Raw genomic sequence first — 24,285 nt, 5'->3', positions numbered from 1 at the left:
GCTTGCCATCATTAATGTGGATCTGTGTGCATATTAATGCATCTGCGAATATGTTTCTATGTATAGGCCATGTTTAAATTTGTTTTAATAAAGTCACATTTATACAGATCAGTGGTTTCCGACTTTGTTATTCTTTGTAAACTGTCGTAACTGGGTGCATGTACGAGTTGTAAGCTCAGTCTAAAAGTGATTTTGCCTTTTCGGATTTTCCCATTTGAGTAATCTTAAATGGTGAAATTATATGATATTAAACAAAAAGAAAGCAAAAATTTGACAACAGCCTAATATCACTAGATCATGTGGACCACTCTATTAGATTCACATCTGGAAATTGTATGGTACACTTTCGATAACAGCACGGCCTTTCCTTTCTTTCTGTGTAAGAACCCATGCGTCATTGCCTCGTGTTTTCTTATAAAGGTTTTCTAAATAGACTACTGTTTTATTTATCTTAATTCCTCACAAGGCGCTTATCAGACTTATTCTGCAGACTGGTTTTAAAAACAAATTCCAACGGTGAGTACTAATCCTGGAAAGTCGGCTCTACAATATGCTGCTCCATGCTCAAATAAATAAATAATCCACCACAGATTAAGAAATCTGAGAGTCTGATGAATCTAAGTAGTTTTGAGGAACTCATTTAAGGCTTTAATCTTTGTTGTAAATGTTTTAGACTAGAAGTTATGCTTTGGGTGATACTGTATTGACTTTGTATTTCAATGTCCTTGGTTTTTAAATTGTAAACTTTTGTAAAAGAGGGATTTTGTTCTAACAAGTTGCATTTTTTAATTAAATTTCATTAGCTCTGGGAACTGTCTTCCTCAGATGATCTGCAGTGGATTTTTTTTTTTTACTTAACAAATCCCAGAAGATTTGCTCATGATGACTCATGTCCAAACCCAAATCTGTGCCTGTGTTTGCACGTCACCCAAGATGGAACTTCTGTTATTAGTCAAACATCTCGGCTGAGTCACTTCTATGACCTCAGACTCAATTGAAGTGTATTTCAAATGTAGACTAAAGTTGAATATGCAGCATATTCCAGATGTTTACTTTATCTCATTTTCCTCCTACTAGGAAAAACATCCAGTAAGATTGTAGAATGAGTGCTTTTACCATATTAATAATATATTTAATTTATATAGTGCTTTTCATGACACTTTACACAGTTAAAATTATCATAAATAAGAACATCATAATATATAAAACACAACATTAATCACACATTAAAAGCAGTTCTAAAAAGGTGAGTTTTGATTAGTGATTTGAATGTGGACAGGTTAGTGCAGTCTCTGATGTGTTTGGGGAGTGAGTTCCAAAGGGAGGGGGCAGATATGGCGAAATGCTCTGTCGCCCCAGGTCGGTGCTCGGTGGTGAGTGGTGGGGACTGGAGCGGGAAGCAGTGTGATGGTGGAGCAGGTCTGTGAGGTATGAGTGGGCCTGGTTATGGAGGGCTTTGTGAGTGAGGAGAAGGACTTTGAATTGGATGCGTTGTGGGACAGGGAGCCAGTGGAGGTTCTGGAGGACGGGGGTGATGAGATCACGGGAGTGGAAATGGGTGAGCAGAGTTCTGGATGTACTGGAGTTTATTTAGGACTTTTGATGATGAGCCGTAAAAAATGCTATTGCAGTAGTCAATTCTGGATGTGATGAAGACGTGGATCAGAGTTTCGGCAGCAGAGAAGGAGAGTGATGGGCGGAGACGGGCAATGTTTTTAAGATGGAAAAAGGCAGTCTTAGCGATGTGATTGATGTGGTGTTCGAACGAGAGGTTGCTGTTGCAGATGTGAGGGGAGGGAGACAGAGTGGAGTTGTCGATGGTGAGGGAGAAGTTCTGAGGGATTTGAGATCGATGATGATTGCATCTGATTTATCACAGTTCAGTTTGAGGAAGATGATTTGCATCCATGATTTGATTTCAGTGAGGGAGTTGGTCAGAGTGGATTGTGTAGCAGTGGTGATAGATTTAGTGGAAATGTAGAACTGAAGGCGTGGAGGCCATGGCTGCGTGTGATGTTACCAAGGGGTTGATGAACTGTTGTCTGTTTGTGAGATATGACCTTAGCCAGGAGAGGGCAGTACCATCACATGCTACGGACAGACCACATGTATTTATTATGTATTATATTATGTATTATTTATTATTGTACATAAAACAATAATAGCCTGCTGTATAATCCCATATAATAAGAAACTGAAAGCCTCTCAGTATTCCAATATTGTATAACTCAAAAGACCACGATCAACAGACATCCAGTGTTGGCTTGTTTTTATTTTCTTCATGACAAAAGTGGTTCACAGGTCGAGGAAAAGAAACTGCATACACATCAAAAGTTGAGGACCATCAAATGTGTTATGCGGAGTGAGTGCACGTCGTCCTCCGGAACAAATTTACACAGAACGCAGACCACATAAATACAGTTAAAATATTATACAACAATGGTAAATTAAATTATACACACATCTGCACAGAGTGAATTAAATAGATTAAGAAATCCATTTACAACCTTCGTAGCAATATGACATGATGTTAAAGCATTTCCACTTTTTAGCGAGAGACTTTAACCTTCCATCTTATAATATTATACATTATGTTCTTGATTTTTGAATTCATTAGTTAATACTAATGTGTTCATATAAGGCACGCTCAGCTAAAAAGTGAAAAGATTTTTACCAAAATGAGACATCGCTTTGTTCAGTGCTAACACTGCTTAATGAGTTTCCTCAAAAGTAAATAAAACATTCCTTCAAAAAAAGAAAAATCACTACTACAGTGTTGAATAGTAGCCTCCGTTTAGAAAATGTGATGTAGTCTAAAAACGACAGACAGGAACAAAACCAAGGCACTAAAAATAAAAACAAATCAGCAGGATGTGGCCTCTTCTTCTACTAAACCACAGGACAGTTGAGCTTAAAAAAAAACATGGAAGTCAACATTTTCTTGAATTCGCTTCTTGTTTTTCAAACAGCCGTTTCCAAACGTGGTGTCAAAGATCATGATTGGTCTCGTCGGGTCAATTCAATTTGAATTTTAACTGCATTCAATGAGACGGGTGTGCCACTGTTAACATAAGTGCTGTTGTCTTCAAATCACAGCCCTGGCATCAAACTACTCTATAAGCAACCCGTGTTGGGTTATCGGAAGATACATGGTTTTGTTTTTTATTTGCTCTTGCATGTGGAGCTCTGCCTAGCAAAGCAGACATACTTTGTTTTTTTTTAATTCATTTATTCTTCATTTTAAGTCATAATTTGCTACTAGATGCAAATCAGTGTAATGCCTTTAAAAATTATGACAATATTATTACTTCATTTTTCTACAACTCTATCAGTAGCCTGCTAGCACTATTAGCATTCCTAAGTGAAAACAACGGATGCCGTAGCCATTAGAGAAGAAAGCTGGCTCGTTGTGGGTAATACTGGCTCATTGCAACACATGCTTACTTTGGTAGCAGACAAAAAGCATGGTGACATTAAAATGATGGAATGCAAAACATGAGTATCGTTGCTTAGCTGTTCAAAAGGAGTGAGAACAAGCAGAGGCTGAATGGGAAACTGTTATTATGATTATGTAACTAAGAGAAATGTGCATGGCCCAACGTGTTAGTATTAGTTTTAGGTAAACCAAGCCACTTGAATTCGTGAGTGATGTGAGTCGGTGTCTTTTTAAGCCGACAGGAATAACATGATCAGCCAATGGGATGCTTAGCACATCCAGATGACTTCTAAAATCTGCTTATTGTGAGAGATGCTAAATGGCTGTTGTATAACAGTTGCAGCCAGACACTTTTTACTGAAAGTGAAGGCGAGTTTCAAAACTCACCCTGGCGCTAAAGAACAGCAGGACGTATACAAGCACTGTCCTGACTTGGTCTGCATAGTTTGCAAAGTAAAGATCTCCCAAATCATGTATCTGATTACTTCATTTTGACCTGAGGTGATGACCTTATGGCTGATCTATTTCCATCAATGAAACAGCATGTTTTACTGACCTCTAGTCTAAAGGGTGTGGCTGATGGGCAAAAGCCAAAGAGCCAGACATGTAATAGGTTTTAAAAAAGGGCATGTAACTATATCACCGGTGAAAGAGAGGAACCTCAAGACAATAGCAAGCTTGTGGAATAGCGGTTATGTTAGTAAGGCTGCATTGTTCTACAAATACAACTACCTGGGAGAGTTATCACAGATGATCTAACAGCTTAAGCTAAGTTCACACTACAGGACTTTAAAGTTCGTCAGATCGCAGTACTGCCAAGTACAACTTGCCGTCTTGTAATCGGGAGTCTTTAAGTTGTGGTTTTCACACCACATGACTGACCGGCGTCAGGGGGGTCACACACTACGAGATCTTTCAAGTGGAGGAATCCCCAATGAGGTCTCCAAACTATGTTTTGTCATGAAAACACTCGCGAGAAATACAGTAAATGATGTGATACCATACGCGAGACACATTGCTGATGTTATCGTTGGCACGTGTTCACAAAATGTGCTGTTTCCACACTCTTTTTTTTACTATTTATTCCTCTAGGTGCAACAATAACTTTGCTCTGTGCTTCAAATGCAACACATACAGTAAGCAACCCGTGTCTCTCGCTCTCATTGGCTGTAGCTCGTAGCCGGAATCCCCGATGGGTCCAGATATTTAGCATGCTAGATATCTGGAATGTGACAGCGAGTGACAGCGGGCCTCTCGGCTCCGCTCGGTTCACATCTTTGAGCAGCTCACGCATGATGCTCGAGCGCCGATGTGCGAACGGCGAGCCAACGCCGATTTGCCTCTGATCTGGGGCTTTTGTCGGGGAGCTCCAAAATCTTGTAGAGGAGCGGAAAATCTGAACTAAAGTCGTGTAGTGTGAACTAAGCATTACAGACACTAACAGACGCCAGACGGGCCTGACCAGGACGCCAGACTAAAGGCAAGAGTGTAAAGACGTACAGCCTTAAAACAGATTAGAGCCTTGAATCAAAGTCTGAGGACAGTAAATAGTAAATACTGCACATGAAACGTCCCTCCTTCTGGAATAAATACTGTCAATGGTTCACCACAACACACAGCAGCCTTGAACAAGACCAGATGGGAGTCGGATCCACTCGGGACAAGACACAGTCAATGACTTCACAGAGCAATGAGCAGCACATTAGTCTCTTCATCCTTCTCCAGGCTGCATGCAGGTTTCTCTACTCCGAGCAGAGAAAACCAAGAGGGTGGGATGAGAGACTCTTTTTTTTTTCTTTTTTCTCAACTTTTTTTTAACTCCATGGTGCGTGTGGGTAGACGGGGGAATGTTGCGTCATATCTGGGATGGAGAGGATGTCTCGAGTCAGGATAGGAGGAGGAGGGAGCCGGGAGTCAACATGAAGACAGGTCCTTATGGAGAAGAGGGGGTTTGGAGTAATGGAAGGAGTGTTTCAGCGCTACAGAGACAGGGTGAGACAGAGACAAACAAAAACATATTTAGTACAAATAAAAGTGAAAAAGATGAAGGTAATTGATAAGGGTAAATGGATCAATACAAAATATAAAGGATCAGCAAATTAGGGTCTCCAAAACAGCAACATGAGATGTATAAAAGCAAATAATTCTTAACCATAATAGGCATTAGTTCTAACAAAATCTATTGCTAATTTAATATTTGATAGCATAAAGTATGGCTTATTTGTTTTCTTTATAACTAGAGATGTTCCAATACCACTTTTTCCTTTCCGATACCTGAACTTGTGGTACTGGTATAAAAAAAAAAAAATCTAGTTATTGTTATTATTATTATTATTATTATTTAACAGCTATGACAAACTACCTGCTATCAGTTCTTCTTCGCTGCTCTAAAACAGTATTTGCCAGTGGCAGCCATGATACATCCAGGGCAGCAACAGCACAGTGAAGGCTACTGTTTGGGAGCGGCAAAGAAGAATTGATACGCGGTTAAACAAGTTGATTTTATTCTGGGTTAATAAATGATGGTATCGGATCGGTGCATAGACTGGCGTACTCGCCGACACCCGGACGCATTTCTGATACTGGTATCGATACAACTCTATTCATAACATAATGTATAGCTATACATAAAGTAGCTTAGTATAGAGCATAAATCTGCTGGCTACTTTATCTCATCGCCTGCGAGATGATTTAGAGTGTGCGCTCCGGGGCCTTGCAGGTGTGCCCTGAGGTTTATTACCAGAGCTCTTACTGACAATAATGAGCGACTCCTCAGTGCTTCTACTTGTAGAGGCGGATAATTTACGCCTAGACTCTCTACAGATCCCCGTCATCCTGGTCTTACCACCAGGTGGAACGGGAACAGGGAGGGACGTGGTTGTCGGGGCCCCTAAAGATTTAGTGTTCGACTGAGAAGTGTCTGACTGAAGTGTGTTACGGCATGTAGCTGCTACCTGTACAGAATTAGACCTGTAACTCAACTGTTTTCTTCTTACCGAAGTATCTGAGTTTGCTTTTAGATCAGGCTTTTGTTTACTTTCACCCCATGCTTCAGATGTGTTAGGATACACACACATAGCTTTAGAAGAGGTTAGGTTATCTACGGATGAAGAAAACAAAGAAGACTTCCGCCTAGTGGAAGCGGCAGGTACAACGCGGGTTGTAATGAAGGTGTCCTGACGTACGGGGACTGAAGCTCTCCGACCGGACGTACCTTTTCTTGAATCACTGACTTGTGTTGTTTTTACCATGAACTCGCTGTTCACAGAACTGGTGGAGCTTTTACGTGTTGGGGAGTAGCCCGAACTCGACTCTGTGTTAAACATATCACTGACACTATGACTTCTGATGAAGGTGGCGTCCCGTGGGAGACCGTTGTCTCTGCGAGACCGGCTGATTGTCTCGACGGGGTTGTCAGAAGAAATTGAGAGAGAGGTTCTTACGGGGCTTGTGTGGAGACTTCGGGTTAAACCTCGCAGGTGGTGCGTAGCCATCGCGGAAACGCCGAGGACGGGGCTGGCCCGTGGACTGCTTCTCAGCGGGGGGCGCGCAGGGCTGCTTCGGGGGCTCCGTGGAGCCCGGCCTGACTTGACGGCGAGCTCTTTCGCCCGGGAGCGGCGGGGGCTGCTGTTCAAGCTGTGGGGAGACAGTGGGACCTCCAGGTCCTCCAGACGCTGAGTGAGAGCCAGCTTCTGCTGTATGGCCATACGCAGCAGAGAATTCAGTGTCTTCTTCTCGTCCTCGGCCGCTGCCAGCTGCCTCTGCATCTCATCCAACTGGGTGACATACTGGTCACACCTGAGAGATTGCACACAGTGAAAAGATGCAGCATGCACAAGCAGGCAAAAACAAATTAATGCACAAAGCCAGAGATACACAACACACATGCTAAACTTGACTTATAGTGTGGCAGACACAAACTTTAAACACCAGATGTGACTAAACTTAAATTAAAGATTATTTTCATTATTGATTAATCTAGCAGTTTTTTGGATTAATGAATTTCTTGTTAAATCTAAAAAAAATCTAATGATCACCAGCTACCAAAGCACAAAGTGATGTCGTCACACTGGTTATGTTTTTTGGAAGTTATTGAATTTACTAGTGGTGTAATGGATCGTAGTCAATATAAGTAAAAATTACATTGGGCAAAGGTCAATCATTTGAATTGTGTGTTTTAATGCAAATAACCACTATTGATGACTATAACAAAATAAAAAGATAACATTTAAATCTAAAAACGACAAAAACGATCTGTATCGGCCAATGTGGCTCACTGACAATTGGCAAACTGCATCTGCGGCAAAAAAAACGTGATCTGGGCATCTCTCAAAGTTATATTTGCTCCCTTGACACCGTGACAACCGTGACACAATCTGAACCGAGAGTGATCCGTTGCACCCCTAGAATTTACATCGATATTAAACAAAGAAAATCTGCAAATCCTCAACGTTTGAGAAGCTGGTGCAAAAACAAATCTTACTTGTTAAATAACACAGGTGTATGCGCAATTAATTAATCTTATGTTGGTCGGCTAATAATAATAATTTCCAGAGAAGGAAATGAGGGTGCATGATTTGACTGGATACTGAATACTCCCTTGTCATCATATACTGTAGAAATGCAGACACTCCAGCTATCCACATGATGGCACCACATAACGTCATTATAAACAAGAGGATTTTCTAAGCTGTAATCTTTAGCCTGTTGCAACAGACAGTAGTAGTCCTTGTCCACTGTCTGTTCTCCAATCCTTCTTAAGGTTAATCAAAAGCTAGCTCATAACTGTCTGGAGACGGCCTAGACAGGTAATAATCTTCTCTGACAATCAATAACAAATAATGAAAACATTCCTGTTGTCCATTACGAAACCAGAAAACGCCAGGGCATTAGTTCGGATTAGTGAGCTCACTCAACCCAATACAAAAACACTCCTCCAAACAATTATCCATGCCAACAGATTCTTAGAAGAGGTTAGTGAGTGAAATGTTGTGATCTGTAAGTTTAACCCTTGACAGCACCTTCCCATCCTATCCAACGTCCCACCCGTCTCCCACCAACATTTAGGCCTCTCCCTCCCTAAGGTGACCTGGCTTGATGGGACAAATCTGTCCTTGCCTCCTCCCCCATCGGCACAGGGCAGAGCATGTGGCTCATAATCTTCACGTGAACCGGTGGATTGTCCACAGGCGTAATAAGCATGGTAAGCTTATTACATGAGTGGTAGCAGACACTGTACCACAACAGGAGCACCATTACTAAGCATGAAAAACAGCAGCAAAGAGCAGACAATCAGAACTAATTGACATGTTTCAGCTAAGATACATTATCAAACTTTGACACAGGCGAAAAATAAATAGTTATTTTTTTCCTTTTATAACACTGCTGAATATGATGCTTATTTTTCTCATACATAAAAGGAAAACTTACCGACTGGCAAACATGACTCGCAGTGAAGAGAAGGTGGCGGCGTCCTCCTTCAAGGCTTTGAGCTCGTTCCGCAGTTTCGTCATGGTTTCTGACACCATGCTCTTCTCCGTCTCGTACTTGGTTTTCAAATTGGACAGGGCCAACTCTGCAGTCTGCATGGACCAGAAAGACAATTGTACCATTATACGCTACTTTAGCACCATCATTCCCCTTTCAAAGTAGTGTGTTAAATTGCTTATTATCATGCATGATTTGAATAGAATAGACAAAATATGTTAATAATAAAAATCAAACTGACCACCATCATCAGGCATGTGATTGGCAAATTGACCAAAAAGTAGGAAACTATACGGTCGGCACCCACCACACAAATTACCACCATGTCCTGATCATATATCATATATTATAGGGGTGCGGGGAAAAATAATCAAAGAATAGTGTCGCAATATTTTGTTTGGCAATATTGCATTGATACACAGACGTCACGTATCGATCGTTTATTATATTAACTATTAGCCTCTTAACAATCCGACAGCGGGCCCAGTCGTTATTCTGTATTCCAGAGGTTGTGGCGGGCTCAGTATTAAAGCTAGAGTGAATGTACTGGTATCATATGAAACTAGAATTCCTAAGGAATAGATTGGTACCAAAGAGCTTTTTGACGCGGCGTAGAAGTCCTTAGGTGCTGCACCTAAGCAGCTGAAGTTCAGCGCTTGTCAACAGTGTTTTGATATCCCGCAGTGGTCTCTGTTATGTGGGTGTGCTGGGCTGTACTATCAAAACAATCCAATTGGCTGGAGAGGTTGACAGTTTGCAGACAACAACATCTGATTGGACAGAAGCCGATCGCTCTCCCAGGTTGTTGTTTTTTTTAACACTAGGCCTGCAACGATATGAGGTTGCCTTTAAATTCAGAACAGCACTAGAACTGAATATTTCAAAAATATAACTTGGATAAATGTTGTTTCTAGAGCAGCAACAGTAATGTTTACAACAGCAAAGTCACCATATAAACTCATTAATATCTCACTGGAAAGAAATCTGAAATGCCAATATCTCAGCCGGCAGATACTGTAAGTTTTAAGAATTTTCCAAATTCTAAGATATGCAGCAAACTAAGCAAAAGTAGGAAGGAAGTCATAAATTGCGTGTTCACAGTTAACCATGTTTACAGTTAGCCTAGTCTAAAGCCCAGCCAAACAGATCACCTTGAGTGTTTGTGTGTGTGTGAAAGGGAGAGTGAAAGCTGAGGGAATGACAGAAGCAGGTCACGCAGTTCTTGAGCCAGAGGAAAGGGGAGGGGGAGGGGGAGGAGAGTTCAACCTCTGAGGAGTGAAACATCCTACTGTACTCAAGGTGCATACCCATGTGAGCCCAAGGGAATGTCTAGACAAGACACTGATGATACAGGTCAATGCTTACGTCAAGATTATGTGTGGATAATAGTGAAGAACTCCTCTCTTTGGTTAGGACCTTATCCAGAATAGGTACAAAAAAAAATGGTAACAGAGGAAAGACTACATTTCACGTCAATCACGACATTAGAGGATTCATTTTAAGGGAAAGTCCGTGATGGGTCAGATTGTGGAATAAGTGAAATATTAGCATGTTACTAGACTAAAACTGTATTAAAACAGAGCAAGGAGCTAAAAAGGGAACACTGTAGTGTAGTTAGGGCTTGCTGTGACCTACCTGTTTGTTAGCCTTGAGGACAGTCCTGAGGGTAGCAATCTGCTCTCTCTTGGTGCTGAGAAGGGACTTGAGTTTTAGTACTTCTTCCATGAGGTTTTCAGCATCCCGCTCTGACTCCCCGCTGCTGCTGAACCCTGAGTAAGGCATCGCGCCCCTCTGACGACACAGGTCCACCGCCACCTGAGAGAACAGTTATTCAGAAAAGTGAGTTAAATGTGTTTGTTTCACTGGCAAAGTAAATATTTAGCATAAGAGAACTATTATATAGGGCACCCCCCTCTTGTTTGATTAATCGACTAATCGGTCATTTTGGTCTTAGCTGACGATTTCTTCAGTCGATTAGTCGTTTTCTTTCTTATGCTGACTTATTTCCAAGAAATTGATAAGCACATCTTTGGTAAACACAAGATTTAAAGTGGTGCTTTTGTGTGATTGTTTGTGGAGAAAGTCAGTTTCACAGATCTGTCGATTAAATCAACTAATTGATTAGTTGACAAAATTGTAGGGCTGCAACTAATGATTATTTTCATTGTTGATTAATCTGTCTACATTACATCTCTCTATATCTGGTCTATAAAATATCAGTAAATGATGAAAAATGTCAATCAGTGTTTCCCAAAGCCCAAAATGACGTCCTCAAATGTCTAGTTTTGTCCACAACTCAAAGATATTCAGGTTCCGGTCATGGAGGAGTAAAGGAACCAGAAAATATTCACATTTAAGAAGCTGGATTCAGAGAATTTTGAGTTACTCAAATCGATTATCAAAATAGTTGGCGATTAATTTAATAGTTGACAACTAATCAATTAATCGACTACTTATACTATATTCAATATACAGTATATCCAAATATCACAATACCAACAATGGCCAAAACCAAACAAACAATCTGTTTAAAATGTATATATTTCATCTAAGATTTCTTAACGATACTATTATACACCTGTGAAATGAATCCAAAATAAAAGAGCAACAATATGCGTTTCAAACTGTGTGTTTCACTACTTAGAAACACAAGTTCCCAGTGTTCCAGACACTGCTGTTTTCTGAAAGGATTCTCTGTAGAAGAAGCCACGAGCCTCATCTTTGACCCCTGATAATCCAATCCATTCAAACCCACACACACACAGACGTGTCAACAAGTCCCACACCAGGCGTTGGATTTAAACTGTCTGACACGGGAGCTGCTCAACTACATTTAACAGTCAGAGCTGAGCATTAGTTTCAGCTAATTTCTCCTCCTCCACATTTGTGAAGGAGGAATGGCCTTCAGCCAGAACAAAAGCCTGGCTTTCAGTGATCGAGCCACAATGAAGGAATTTGCACTGGTTATAACTTTCAGTTCACAAACAATCAAGTCCTGGCATTCTAATAAATGTTTGACATACTGTGTGTGATCAGCAGTGCCGTCTTACCCGGAGGTGTTTGATCTGGCAACGGATGACTGCTACCAAGTTGCGGACGTTTGAAGGGTCCCTGAAATCCAGGGTGGGGGATCCCGGGCTAGTAGGAGAGTCTCCGCTGGCTCCTGCACTGTCCACCTCCCCCATAAACTGCAACGCTGAAGCTTTGGAGCTGAACATGTCATTGGCCCGCGGCTTCTTCTGGGAGTTGTGCTGCGGGTAGACGTAGTGGGATCTTCGTGCACTACCTCCTCCGATGCTTGCCCTGGCGCCATCGCGGTAATAGTCCAGGGTGACTCGTTTGGGTGTCAGGTTGTTGCATACGCAGATGTGGTGATAGAGGTTGGACAGCTCCTCAGAGAAAGCCAGCAGCTCTTCCTGAGCGACGCTCAAGTGCCCTTCTGAATCTATGGCCACTTTCCGCGTGGCTCCGATCTCTTTCTCCAGCTCGCTGATGCGCTCCTGGTCCTGCTTGCTGGACTTGATGCATTGGCGGATCTTGTCAGCCAACTCCTGGGCCTCTGCCCTCCACCGATCCTTCTCCTGCTTGTATCTGTGCTCCAGGGTGTTATAACGAGCTCCTGCCTGGGACAGTTCATCTCGCAGCTTCAGAAGCTCTTCGCTGGCTGAACGCATGCGTGCCTCCAGCACCTCCTTGCTCTTGGTGTCCACCTCATAGTCAAAGACTGCACTGCCACCGTCTCCATTCCTCGTCTCATCTCCCCTGTCGTCTGCCTCCTGGTTTTGCTGCAGGCTGCCTTGCACGGCTTCTAGCTGTTGGGTGAGAGATCCAACCTTGTCCTGTTGCTGACTGAAGGCCTGTTTGGACATCACCAGCTGCATCTGCAGTTCCTCCACCTTGCTAACCAGACTGGACTTCTCTCGTTCTGCCTGGACACACACACACACACACACGAAAGATGAAAATCTTGGCAGATATGAACATATATTTGGCCTGCACAATTAATCACATATTAATGGCTACCCCGATTTTGGCTTCCCACAATTAAATTAACTTGATCGGCTGAGATATTGATGTTTAAAATGTGTGCTCCGTGATAAGTAATCGTGATTGTTTGTGATTACCATTTTGGCCATAACCCTAACATAATATGTCTTAAATTTGCTAAAATTACTGCTGTTCATCAGTTGAATAATCATCCGTCTCTGTTCGCCAATTATTTTCCAAAAAACAAAAGGACAGTTGTCTGTAACACAAATTTCTCCCCCCACCACCTTTACAGTCAATGCATTTTTTATGTAAGACAGTGGCTGACCCCATTCAGCTCCACGCCCAACATCTGGTGGGTAGAAGCCTGCTAACCCAACCCCCAGTTTAAGTGCATCATGAATAATAAATAATTTCCCCTCAGAGGGATGACAGTTCAAGACATTTTTATTTTCTTAAGTACCCTTTATTTGTGAGGCATAACTGTATCAGATGGGGGTTCACTACATTAATCGGTGAAGTAGCTGATGCAAAGTGGTGCCAGGTGTTTTTTATTAATATAGAAAGACTCACTCCTTCACCAACATACAAGGGATGTGGTCTAAGGCAGGAAGCAGCAGATATCCCTGTCTACGGCTTAGACACACAAACCAACCAGTATGACATCCGCACTGCTCAGCCTTATTAGAACCGATACTTTCATCTAAATATAAATGCAGTTCTGTGAATCACAGAAGAATTTCAATACACACTGTGTTCACAGTTAATGAGAGCACAGTGTTAGCAGTAGAGTACAGGCTATTAATAAGTTCTCACAAAATAGCATTACTTATTTTGTCATTGTATTTACTCCTAATTTAAATAATATAACATAAGTAGGGCTGTCAGTCGATTAAAATATTGAATCGCAATTAATCAGACATTTTTTATCTGTTCAAAATGAACCTTAAAAGGGAGATTTGTCATGTATTTAACACTCTTGACAACATGGGAGTGGGCAAATAGGCTTGCTTTGTGCAAATGTATGTATATATTTATGATAGAAAATCAATTAATAACACAAAACAAAGACAAATATTGTCCAGAAACCCTCACGGGTACTGCATTTAGCATAACAAATATGCTGAAATCATAACATTGCAAACTGCAGCCCAACAGACAACAACAGCTGTCAGTGTGTCAGTGTACTGACTTGACTATGACTTGCCCCAAACTGCATGTGATTATCATAAAGTGGGCACATCTGTAAAGGGGAGACCCATTTGAAAATGGCCATACCAGTTTTTCCTTGTCAAAATGTTGCGTTATTTAGCCTCCTTTGCGTCAAACCAGCATGACATGGTTGTTACCAATGGATTTTCTAGTTTCATATGATGGCAGTATCTTCACTTTAGCTTTACAACTGATCCTGCTACAACCTAAAAATTGCAAGTTGCGTTAATGCTTTAAAGAAATTAGTGGCGTTAAAACTAATTTGCGTCAATGCGTTATTATCGCGTGTAATGGCAATTTTCATATCTGCAGTTTAACACTGTACCTTTAGATAATCTCAGGGCCTCACATGTTCAACTTCGTCACCATAGGACAGTGACCTGACATTTTAGATCTCTGTAACTGCAAACAACAGATTGCTGAAATACTTGTTATGTCTTGTGATGCTCTGTTGTCTGCTGTGTGCTGACGCATTGATACACTTTCTATCCTTCTCTTCTTTTCTTCTTTGCACTTATCTTCGTGTTATGCTTTAAATGTATAAATACTGACTACTCTTTGTATTCGGGGCTCACTTGCCACAGTCCACAACAGGTGGCTGTGCTCGTGAGTCCATCTGCAGTCCATCTGCAGATGTTTTAGTTATTAATGTATACCTTTTTATTAAATTCACTGAAAGACAAGTTGTTACGTTGGTTTGTGTCTTGTTTTAACAGAAACTGCCACCACACGCGTCAGCTTTGACAGCCCTAAACACAATTAAATACTGCCCTTGTATCTTTTTCTGGCAATAATTTTTCACTGAAGAAAGGAGGTTAAACGCACTTCAACCGTTTCACAAGGAATAGTAGGCTATCCTGCCCTTGTATCTTTTTGTGGCAGTCATTTTTCCCTGAGGAGAGGAGGTTAAACGCGCTTCAACGGTTTCAAAAGGAATAGTAGGCCAGTCTGGTGCTCATAGAATAGGGCAATCTTGTAACAGGAGAGACTTCAGAGATAATGTCCATAGCACACTGGAGCACGCGGATTTAGGGCAATCAACTTTATTACAGACTAACGTTTCGACGCCAACTGCGATTTCCTCAGACTCTGATGAAGACGCAGTTGGCATCAAAGTTGATTGCCCTAAATCTGTGTGCTCCAGTGTGCTTTGGACCGGATCTCTGAAGTCTCTCCTGTTACAATCATTTTTCACTGTTTTTCTTTGGAGCGCTTCCATAATTTAACCATATGAATACATTTAATAGAGTGACACATATTGTCCTGTTGCCTACCTGTAGGAGTTGCTGTTTTAGTTTCTGGCTGTCTGAAAAGTGCAGCTCACTCAGCAGGTCCGACACCAGCCCAGAGGCTGGAGCGCGCAGGAACATGTCACTGCTGCGTGGAGTGGAGTAGCGATGGATGAGGCCGTTACTTTTGGAGCCCCCCAAGTGAGGAGGGCGAGCAGAACCGGGAGCAGATCCAGGACCATTATTAATGCCGCTGTCCTGATCCTCTCCCTCGCCTTCTCCCTCTCCCCCCTGGCCCTCTTCCTGGCTGTCATCCAGCTGATCCAAGTGGAGCTCCAGGTTTGCCACAGAATCAAAGGGGTTAAGGGTCAGGGCGGAGAGCTCTCGCCGCAGGCAGTTCTTCTGCTCCCTCTCCTCCTTCAGGGCTTCCAGGGCCTCATCCAGCTGCTTCTCTGCTATCTCCCTGAGCCTCTCTGCCTCGTCCATCTGAGCTCGCACATCCTCCTGCTCCTCGTTCTTGTGGGTCAGCTCCAGCTTTATCGATTCGAACTCAACCTGAAATTTGAAAAGGAGCACAACCAGAGGGCTTTTTTTTAATATGTCTTTCTTTGTTGTTTTATGCAACACGTATGGGTGCACATTCTATCCCAGACAGGCAAACATATCTATCACTGCATTCATTCAATTTTCATGTAAAACAACACAAGAGGATTTCTGACAGGATATCAGAGACTGTAGAGGCCAGACTAGATGTTATCTAAAAGTCCACTAAAGGATCACGGACACACTAACAAGCCTCGGCTACATTTAGAGCTAGTCATGGACAGTTTGTCTTGGCAGAGCTGCAAAACACACAGATGGCACATCTGCATACAGTCATACTATCTTGAATGATACAAATCATAAATTGAATTTAACAGTATGTGCATATTTCCATTTTTGCCTGAAACTTTGTGTTTGCTAAATTAACTTTCATGATTTCAGGAAGAAAAAAAACAATCACCCATCCAATTAGAAATTCAGGGATAGGTTATTTCTATTAAGTTGACCCTTCTCCTGTTATTTCGAGATATCACCATCATCATATAATTTAACAAACGCCTTCATTGTAGACTTGAAATACCAGTTTTACATGCCTACCTGAAAGCATTAGTCAACAATAATAACATTGAATTTAATCTGTGGGTGTGGTGTTGTTGTTGGCTTTAAATTGTTTCTGTACTCTGTTAAGTGCTGCTCTTCTCCATGGGCAAGCTATCATAACACGCATGTTACATGTATCTAGTAAATCACAACAGTGTGGAGAATTTTCTTACATAACTAAAAAACTAAATAATCTCACCCATTAAAAGCATTTGAGAATTATCTGTTCTGTCAGATGCTGGCTGTTACATGATTTCTGCCACTTTGTTCTCAGCTAAGAGTAACACATTTCCAGGACAACGCATAAGTTCTCAGAGTCATCCAGGAATTGAAAAATACTCTGAAATTGAGAGTCCCACAATAACTTGTAAATCCTGAAATTGCTACACTGGAGCCTGGTTGCCATAGCGCTTCTTAGAACTATAATTATCTCTTTATTTCCTGCTGCATATCGCCAGTGAAATGTTTCATTGAACGTGACGTCTGGCTCTCAGGGGGAGCAGCCAAACTGGAAATTCACTGACAAAAAGAGCAGGTGATCAAGAGAAAAACAGGAATAACAGCCATAAACATCCAGCAACTGGCTCTTTAACATTTGTGTCCCAGTTGTGAAGTTGTGTCAATAAACATGTGACAGAGATTAGAAGCTTGTTGCATACAAAGCAATTTTACTCTCATGCAGGAAAGGTACATGTAGTGCACTACTAACTACATGCCCTTCACAAACAAATAGTATTCAAGTTCAACTAGAATTACCGCCTCAAGGTTGTATGCCTTTGCCAAACAGTCCAGTTGCAGTTTACAGCCATGGCTGTCATCATTACATCACTTTATCTTGTTAGACGTGTGTGAAATTGTCATAATTAGCAAATTAATTCTTGATATATGGCCAAAAACGTGTTTTGTGAGGACCTTTGACTACCAAATTGAATCAGTTCATCCTTCAGTCCATGTGGACGTTTAGCCAAATTTAAAGAAATTCCTTCAGGGCGTTCCTGAAATATCGCTTTGACAAGAATGGGACGGAAGGACAGACGGACAACCCGAAAACATGCTGCATCTAGGCAAGGCTGTCGCCAGCGCGGAGGCATAAAAACAAACTTAGGAAAATAAATAGGAAAAAACAATAGTATAATGTGCTCATATAAATGTTTTTTCCACTTAATTGCGTATTTCTACACAACAGATATGTTCATCAATATTACCATTCTGGATATCTACAGTTGTAAAGTGGTAAAATTGTAGCTTGAAACTGACCTGGTTTTCCTTGAGCACAGACACCTGCTTTTGCAGAGATATGTTCTCTTCTTCTAGCTCGGCATTGTCCTGCAACTGCCGCACCTCACGTACTTTGTATTCCTTCATCTCGTCCCTCTGATGGCCCTTTTCGGCATCCAGACACTCACAGTCCTGTAGAAAACAACCCACTTTCAAATCAGTGCAGAGCACAATGTTTAAACTGCGCAATTACCAATTTCATGTCATGCACAGTTCATTTTACTTTGGGAATGAAGCCACAAAGCTAATTTATGCTCCAGTGGATCAGAGTTCCATCGTATGTATCATGACAAGACAGGAACTGGTAGTATACAGTATAACACCAGTATACAGGAGTACTGAGTGAGCCGCCATACCTTCTTCAGCTGGTTGGAGACCGACCCCAGTCTATCGATCTCTGCATGGGCATTGCTCAGAGCAAGGCGTGCTTGCTTGAGCTCTGCCTGGACTTCCTCAATGCGGGTTGCCATGGCAGCCTCCTTACTGGCAGTCTCCTGTATCAGGTTCTCCTCCCGGCACTCTCCATCAGCAGCTGCACGCTTCTGGCTGCTCACAGAATCTGCAAATGCCTTTACACAAACAAAAAAGGGTCAAAGGAACAGGCAAAACCTGCAGTATCTAGCAAGCTACAGTATGTTACACATTGGAAGAACATTCGCAGTGCTGAAAGACAAATTAATTCATGCTGTGCTGCTCATATCAAGGCAAAAAATGTAGACATCTATAACAAAGGAAGGGAAAAAGGACTTCACAGACAACCATCACATTAAACCTGATTACAGTGAGGAAATGGCTGCTGTGGTTTGGTAACAAGACACCTCAGACCTTCCCAGCGGCTTCCACACTGCTTCACAGTATTTGTATCTAGCCGATAAGCATTACACTTAGCACTGTAATAACAGGCGTTTCTTCACAGCTTGCCATAATCAGAAGCCATGACACATTATGCATCAATGACTGCAGATGCAAGAACTATCAAATAAGGTGTTAAATTAAATGAACATGTTACTAAACATGCTCAACTGATCATTGGTGTGTGCTTATATAATGATGCTAATTCACAATACATGAGTCCGCTCTGCTTTGTTAAAACCCTGCCAAAGCCTAGGTAGGTAAACAGCCAAGACATGAGGTTTATGCAGATTATAAAAAATAGCTGTACCACTACGTCCCTTAAGGCATAAAGAGCTTTGACTGGTTTTAATGTTGTTCTGGCACATATTTATCGCTAAATATCCAACTGCTTGTGAGCAGGATTTTAAACACCTCAATTTAAATAAGTGGATGGAACAATCGCAGGACCAGAAATCTGCCCACATGACAGGATTGAATTTTATGGGATTACCTTCTTATATAAACCAGTTCTTAAAAGCCTGTTTCAATACTAACTACATTCATGGCCCATCTGGTGCATTTGTGACAAAGTTAACATCAAGAAACAATATTAACCCCTCACACAACAGTTATTCAGCAATATCAGCGCTAGGGCTGTGTATTGGCAAGAATCTGGCGACACGATTCGTATCATGATACAGGGGTAATGATTCAATATACTGCGATATATTGCGAATTTTTTTATTTAGTTTTAGGAAAACTGTCATGAGAAAGAACAAGCCAGAAATAAACCATCTTAGAACTGGCAAAAATAACATTTATACTGCATGCAAAAAACTGCATGGTTTTTGCCCCAAACTGCATGTGATTATCATAAAGTGGGCATGTCTGTAAAGGGGAAACTCGTGGGTATCCATAGAATCCATTTTCATTCACATAGCTTGAGATCAGATGCCAAGGGACCCCTGTGAAAACAGCCATGCCAGTTGTTCCTCGCCAAATTTAGCGTAACTTTGGAGCGTTATTTTTGCCTCCTTCTCCACAAGCTAGACATGGCATGCTTGGTACCAATGAATTCCTTAGGGTTTTAGTGTTAGATTCCAGTAACTTCACTCTAGCTTTAAAACCCTCTAGCTTTGAGCCCGCTACAAGCTCCGAAAGATCGAATAGCGGCAGGGCCCGACGGCGGGCCATCAGATTTTTAAGAGGGTAATTTTAAAAAATCAATACAGTGTTTTGGAGAATCGATACAGTATCGCAGAACATAATATCGAGATACTCATGTGTATAGATTCTTTTTTTCACCCCTAATCAGCACAAGCATGAGCATAAGGATCTCACAAATATTTTCAAAAAATGAACGGTTCATCTGCTATACTTCACTTGTACAAACACCGTTAATGGAGATATCAAATTTACTGTGCAATGGTCAATTATTTAAAAAGGTACAGAGGGAGAAAATTAAAACAGAATACTGGAAGCACAATGAGAAGCATATGTCACAATTTGTCTGTGAAAGACATGGATTACATTGGTAATCTGAGTTTTGACATATTGGTCTAATCTTTTTCATCTTGAATATCCGGCACTAATTCAATCCTTAATGCTATGCAGTTGAGTGTCAAAATCAGTTTAAGATGAACAGAGAAAATGTAACACTTTAAAAGCGCCGGATGTGCTGACTAATTGGTTGTTGACGTCCTGATCACTTAACAGTGTTCTCCCTCCGATGCCATCCTCATCAGATGACATACGAGAGCAAAACTGACTCAGCATGCGACCACAAGCCTCTCCATTGAAAGTATGACATGAGCTCACAGCTGTGACAGAACTGTTATTGTGGTAGCAGAAAGAAGGAGTTACCAAAAATGCATGAAGGGATGAGCAATCAAATTCATGTCATAGGTCACACTGGTACAAAATAAAAGACAACAATGGTATCTTTATAGGACTACTAGGTACACTGCCAGGCAGCTCCTCAGCTGTTAAATGAAAATGAGCAGCATCAATACATAGCATTTAGATTTTGACTGCATTTACATTTTGCCATCAGTGTCACATTACAGCAAGTAATTCTTCAAAAAAAAAAAGGGTCATAAAGCAGTAGTTTGTTATTGGAAAATAACACCTGAAATGCTGGGGGAATAAGAACTTCACAAGCCTAATGTTGACTAAATATAAGTAGAAGGCCTTGGGCGTTCCTACCTCTTTTAGCTGCTGTAGCTCCCCTCTGAGGGCTTCATGCTCCTCTTCCAGCTGCCTGTGTTTCATCTTGAGAGCTGCACTTTCCTCCAGCACCACCAGGCCATAGCGGGCTGCCTGTAGCTTCTCCTCTGTGGCCTCCTGGAGCTCCAGAGACAGCCGCACCACCTCAGTCTTCAAGTCTCCGCTCCCCATCTCGGCCTCCCCTTCTCTCTCTACTGCTGCACCTGCTGGGTCTGCATCCGCCTCCAGCATTCTTGCTTGGCCTCCCACTTGTCTGCCAATGGTCTACTGGGACACCTGCCTCCTTCACTCCCCCACTCTCATTACTCCACTCTACAAAAGGCAAAACACAAAGACGCAATTACGTAAACTTCTTAGGACAATGGCCAGGATGGAAAAGAGGTTTTGTATAAATCATATTCTGACAACAATAGAGCACACTGCATAGGGCAAGATTAACTTGAGGATTGGTTGAATGGGAAAACTCCTTTACTTTCAGCTCAAACAAACAAATGGCCACTAGACAAATCCATGCCATAAATTACCTACTGCTGCAGTTTGTAAATATGTAGTCAGCAGTTATAACTAACTAGCATATTGCTGAAACCTTTGTTTGAGTTTCTTGGACGTCAGGAGGCACAGTCAAATTGAAACTTCTGTGTGTTGCTGAGTGCTGTTGTTGAGTTTTTTTTTTTTTGTTCTTCTTCTTTGAGGTATTTATTTGTTTCGTCTTATCTTTTATTTTATTTGTTACATACAGTATGTGAACTACATGAAATCTCATGTCTCTCTTTCTTTGATTACTGTGGAAATTCTGACTAAACATTTCATTGTATAATTTGATTATTAATACTGTTAGTCTGTCTGTATGTGTACATATGTTTATATGTAAAATTCAATACAAAATATTGTTTAAAAAAACAAAACTAGCATATTGCTGCTATTCAATTTTTTAAATAGGCACTTATTATCTAAAGATCGTTACTGATGATTCCTCAACTCCCTGCAGTTAAAAGGCTGTCACTATTAAACTGGGATGCAACATCCTTCAACATCAGCAACGTTACATCTCTTCAGAATAAGCTCATTGCAAATGTTAGTTGTTGAAGGGTCGTATCCAGGGTCTGAAATTAAGCTTTTTCCTGCCACAGTGGCAGGTCACTGAACATTTCTACCGGGCACTCAGTTTTTTTGTCTGCCACTTCTGAAAATCTACAGTAGGTGGAACACTTTAAAATTGTAAACACTGAGTCAGTGGTACCAGACCATAGAATTATGGAATATATCATGTAACCTTAATGCATGACTATATTTGGTAACACTTCATTTTACAGGTCAGCAAATTTCATGGTAATTAGGTGATAATTAGCAAGTTACCTATTTGAAATTTCTTTATAATATTTACCAAATATTTACCTCCAAAACCAAAACTAATAGAAGACACTTCTGATCAGCACAAATCTCACCATAGTGTGACTTATTGTCTACACAGATGTAACCTGGTAGCTAATGTCATGATTCAGGGAGTTTTTAAAGAAGTTATTTGCCAATTATTATCTATTTACCAGCAGACATGGAAATAAGGAATATCAATTAACTTTATATTAATTTCCTGTAAATGTATTAGATAAATTACCAGCTATTGGGAAATAGCGGAATATAATTATTAAATAATGTTTAGAGTAAAGTCATTTTCAATAAATGTATAGGTAAATATTGGAAGTAATTAGGCAGTAATTCCAAAGAAATTTCAAATAGGTTACTTGCTAATTATCACCTATTTACCATGACATTTGTGGATCTGTAAAATGACGTGTTACCATATATTTAATTTAGGCTTTAGAATTGCTTTGTAAAAATAATATTTCTTAATATAAGGAAAACCTGTCTGCCATGGTGGCAGGTGACCTGGCATTTTCACCCCCCTTTCATTCCCTGGTCGTATCCCTTAGTATCTTTCACAAATTAAGCCTTAGAAACATTATGTATTAAGGTTACTTTCACCACCCTTATGGACTGGGTGTGGCGGACTTCCTCCCACTTCCTCGTGTACTCTCCTTTTGACCGAAGATGGAAACAAGCAGCAGCAGCCGGTTGTCCGGTTGCCAAATGATGCATCCCATTAGCATCTGTTCCTCCTAACCCATTAAACCAGCTCCACGTTGCATACACTAAAGAGTATATTTAAGGGGGTAAATATGTTGGTATCCTTCCCTAATTCCAAAGTAAACATCCTAAATAAGATGAGTATTATATTGACATGGATACAAAACCTAACACGACACCGGGACTGCGAACCGGACACGGCCGGACAAGCTAGCTATAGCAAGAGTGGTTTTAGCCTGATGCGTTTAGTTAGCAAACGACACCTAAATGACTGTATCCAGCTGGCTTCTTATCTTTCTAAGTCATTTACACAGGCTCAATATGAAAAGACGACATCACATTACCCGGCTCACAGCGGTAACATCCTGTCAGACGAGCTAATTAGCATTAACATTAGCCACACTAGCTACTCACCCTCTGGTGCTGTCGTCAAAGATGGAGCTCGCCACTAGCAAGCGAACCTTCCACTGTGTACGTCCTCCGGCAACTGTGTCCGCGGCAACGGTTGCTAGTCGCGATAGTATCCAGGGGTAACCAGCCCAGCTAGGTTACGGAGCAGCCTCTTCTCTTCCTCTTCCTCTCTTCCTCCCAGCCGGGTCTCTGGTTTCACTGAGAGAAGTCTGGTGGCAAAAGCGCGCCGAACAACGTGAAGCACAATCACCCCCTCTAGCTCTCCAGCTAGGCAACGGCGCAATGCAATTACACACAAAATGAAATGGTCTTTATTTTCAGTATTTGGGTGGGAAGAGCCTTTGCTGTCTATTAAACATTAATGCAATAAATACAACCATTTTTAGGTTAACAACAAACACGAAATAATGAGAGGAATATATTGAAAAGATTAGTGAAGAAACTTCTTCTTCTTCTTTGGTGTTTTATTGGAGGTTGGAAAACCAGCTTATAGGTGCATTACTGCCATCTACTGGACTACTGGAGTGTGGAGCAGGAGATTGGCAGGAAAAATAAATATAATAAAATAAAAGAACAATAAAATAAAAAATAATAATTAATAATAATACTAATAATTAAATTATCTCCATTATTCCTGTTGCCCTTAAGTAATTAATTAGAAGATTAGACTGCACCAACCTGTCCACATTCAAATCACAAATCAAAACTCACCTTTTTAGAACTGCTTTTAATGTGTAATTAATATTGTGTGTTTTATATCTCTTTTATGATGTCCTTTTATCTATGTAAAGTGTCTTTGAGTTTTTAGAAAAGCGCTATATAAATAAAATGTATTATTATTATTATTATTATTATTGTGTACTTTCTTTGATGTATTTCCTAGCAGATTCCTCATTGTAATATTTCCATCATCTACTCCTGATAGCAATTCCCTTCTTTCTTTGTCATTTTTTTTAA

The 24,285-nt window shown here is 41.0% G+C and overlaps 1 protein-coding gene across 3 annotated transcripts; it reads right to left on the bottom strand.

Annotated features, from left to right (window-relative positions):
- Positions 1 to 5,163: 5,163 nt before the first annotated feature.
- On the bottom strand, positions 5,164 to 23,934 carry zgc:162200 (uncharacterized protein LOC558638 homolog). 3 transcript variants are annotated; one of them, XM_037772893.1, is made up of 11 exons: positions 23,332 to 23,930; positions 20,812 to 21,144; positions 18,129 to 18,341; positions 17,752 to 17,904; positions 15,397 to 15,906; positions 11,974 to 12,852; positions 10,559 to 10,738; positions 10,289 to 10,339; positions 8,867 to 9,018; positions 6,880 to 7,234; positions 5,164 to 5,415 (listed from the first exon to the last, which is right to left on the bottom strand). In XM_037772893.1, exons 2-11 carry the CDS (start codon positions 21,061 to 21,063, stop codon positions 5,410 to 5,412), a joined length of 2,751 nt encoding a protein of 916 aa, XP_037628821.1. In that variant the 5' UTR covers positions 21,064 to 21,144; positions 23,332 to 23,930; the 3' UTR covers positions 5,164 to 5,409. The 3 variants fall into 3 exon arrangements, with proteins under 3 accessions (XP_037628821.1, XP_037628824.1, XP_037628823.1); XM_037772896.1 differs by lacking the exon at positions 6,880 to 7,234 and having other exon boundaries at positions 23,332 to 23,934; XM_037772895.1 differs by lacking the exon at positions 10,289 to 10,339 and having other exon boundaries at positions 23,332 to 23,926.
- Between the last annotated feature and the right edge of the window lie 351 nt (positions 23,935 to 24,285).

Source organism: Sebastes umbrosus, chromosome 6, assembly GCF_015220745.1.
Source record: "Sebastes umbrosus isolate fSebUmb1 chromosome 6, fSebUmb1.pri, whole genome shotgun sequence".
Taxonomy (NCBI): Eukaryota; Metazoa; Chordata; class Actinopteri; order Perciformes; family Sebastidae; genus Sebastes; species Sebastes umbrosus.
This window is presented reverse-complemented; position numbering and strand designations above follow the sequence as displayed.

Bases quoted from the DNA above. Each gene is read 5' to 3' on its own strand.
- zgc:162200 (XM_037772893.1), bottom strand. From the start codon at position 21,063: ATGCTGGAGGCGGATGCAGACCCAGCAGGTGCAGCAGTAGAGAGAGAA. The intron at 18,342-20,811 runs GTAGGAACGCCC...GTTTGTGTAAAG, and splicing joins AGCTACAGCAGCTAAAAGAG to GCATTTGCAGATTCTGTGAG. The intron at 12,853-15,396 runs GTAGGCAACAGG...GTGTGTGTCCAG, and splicing joins TAAAACAGCAACTCCTACAG to GCAGAACGAGAGAAGTCCAG.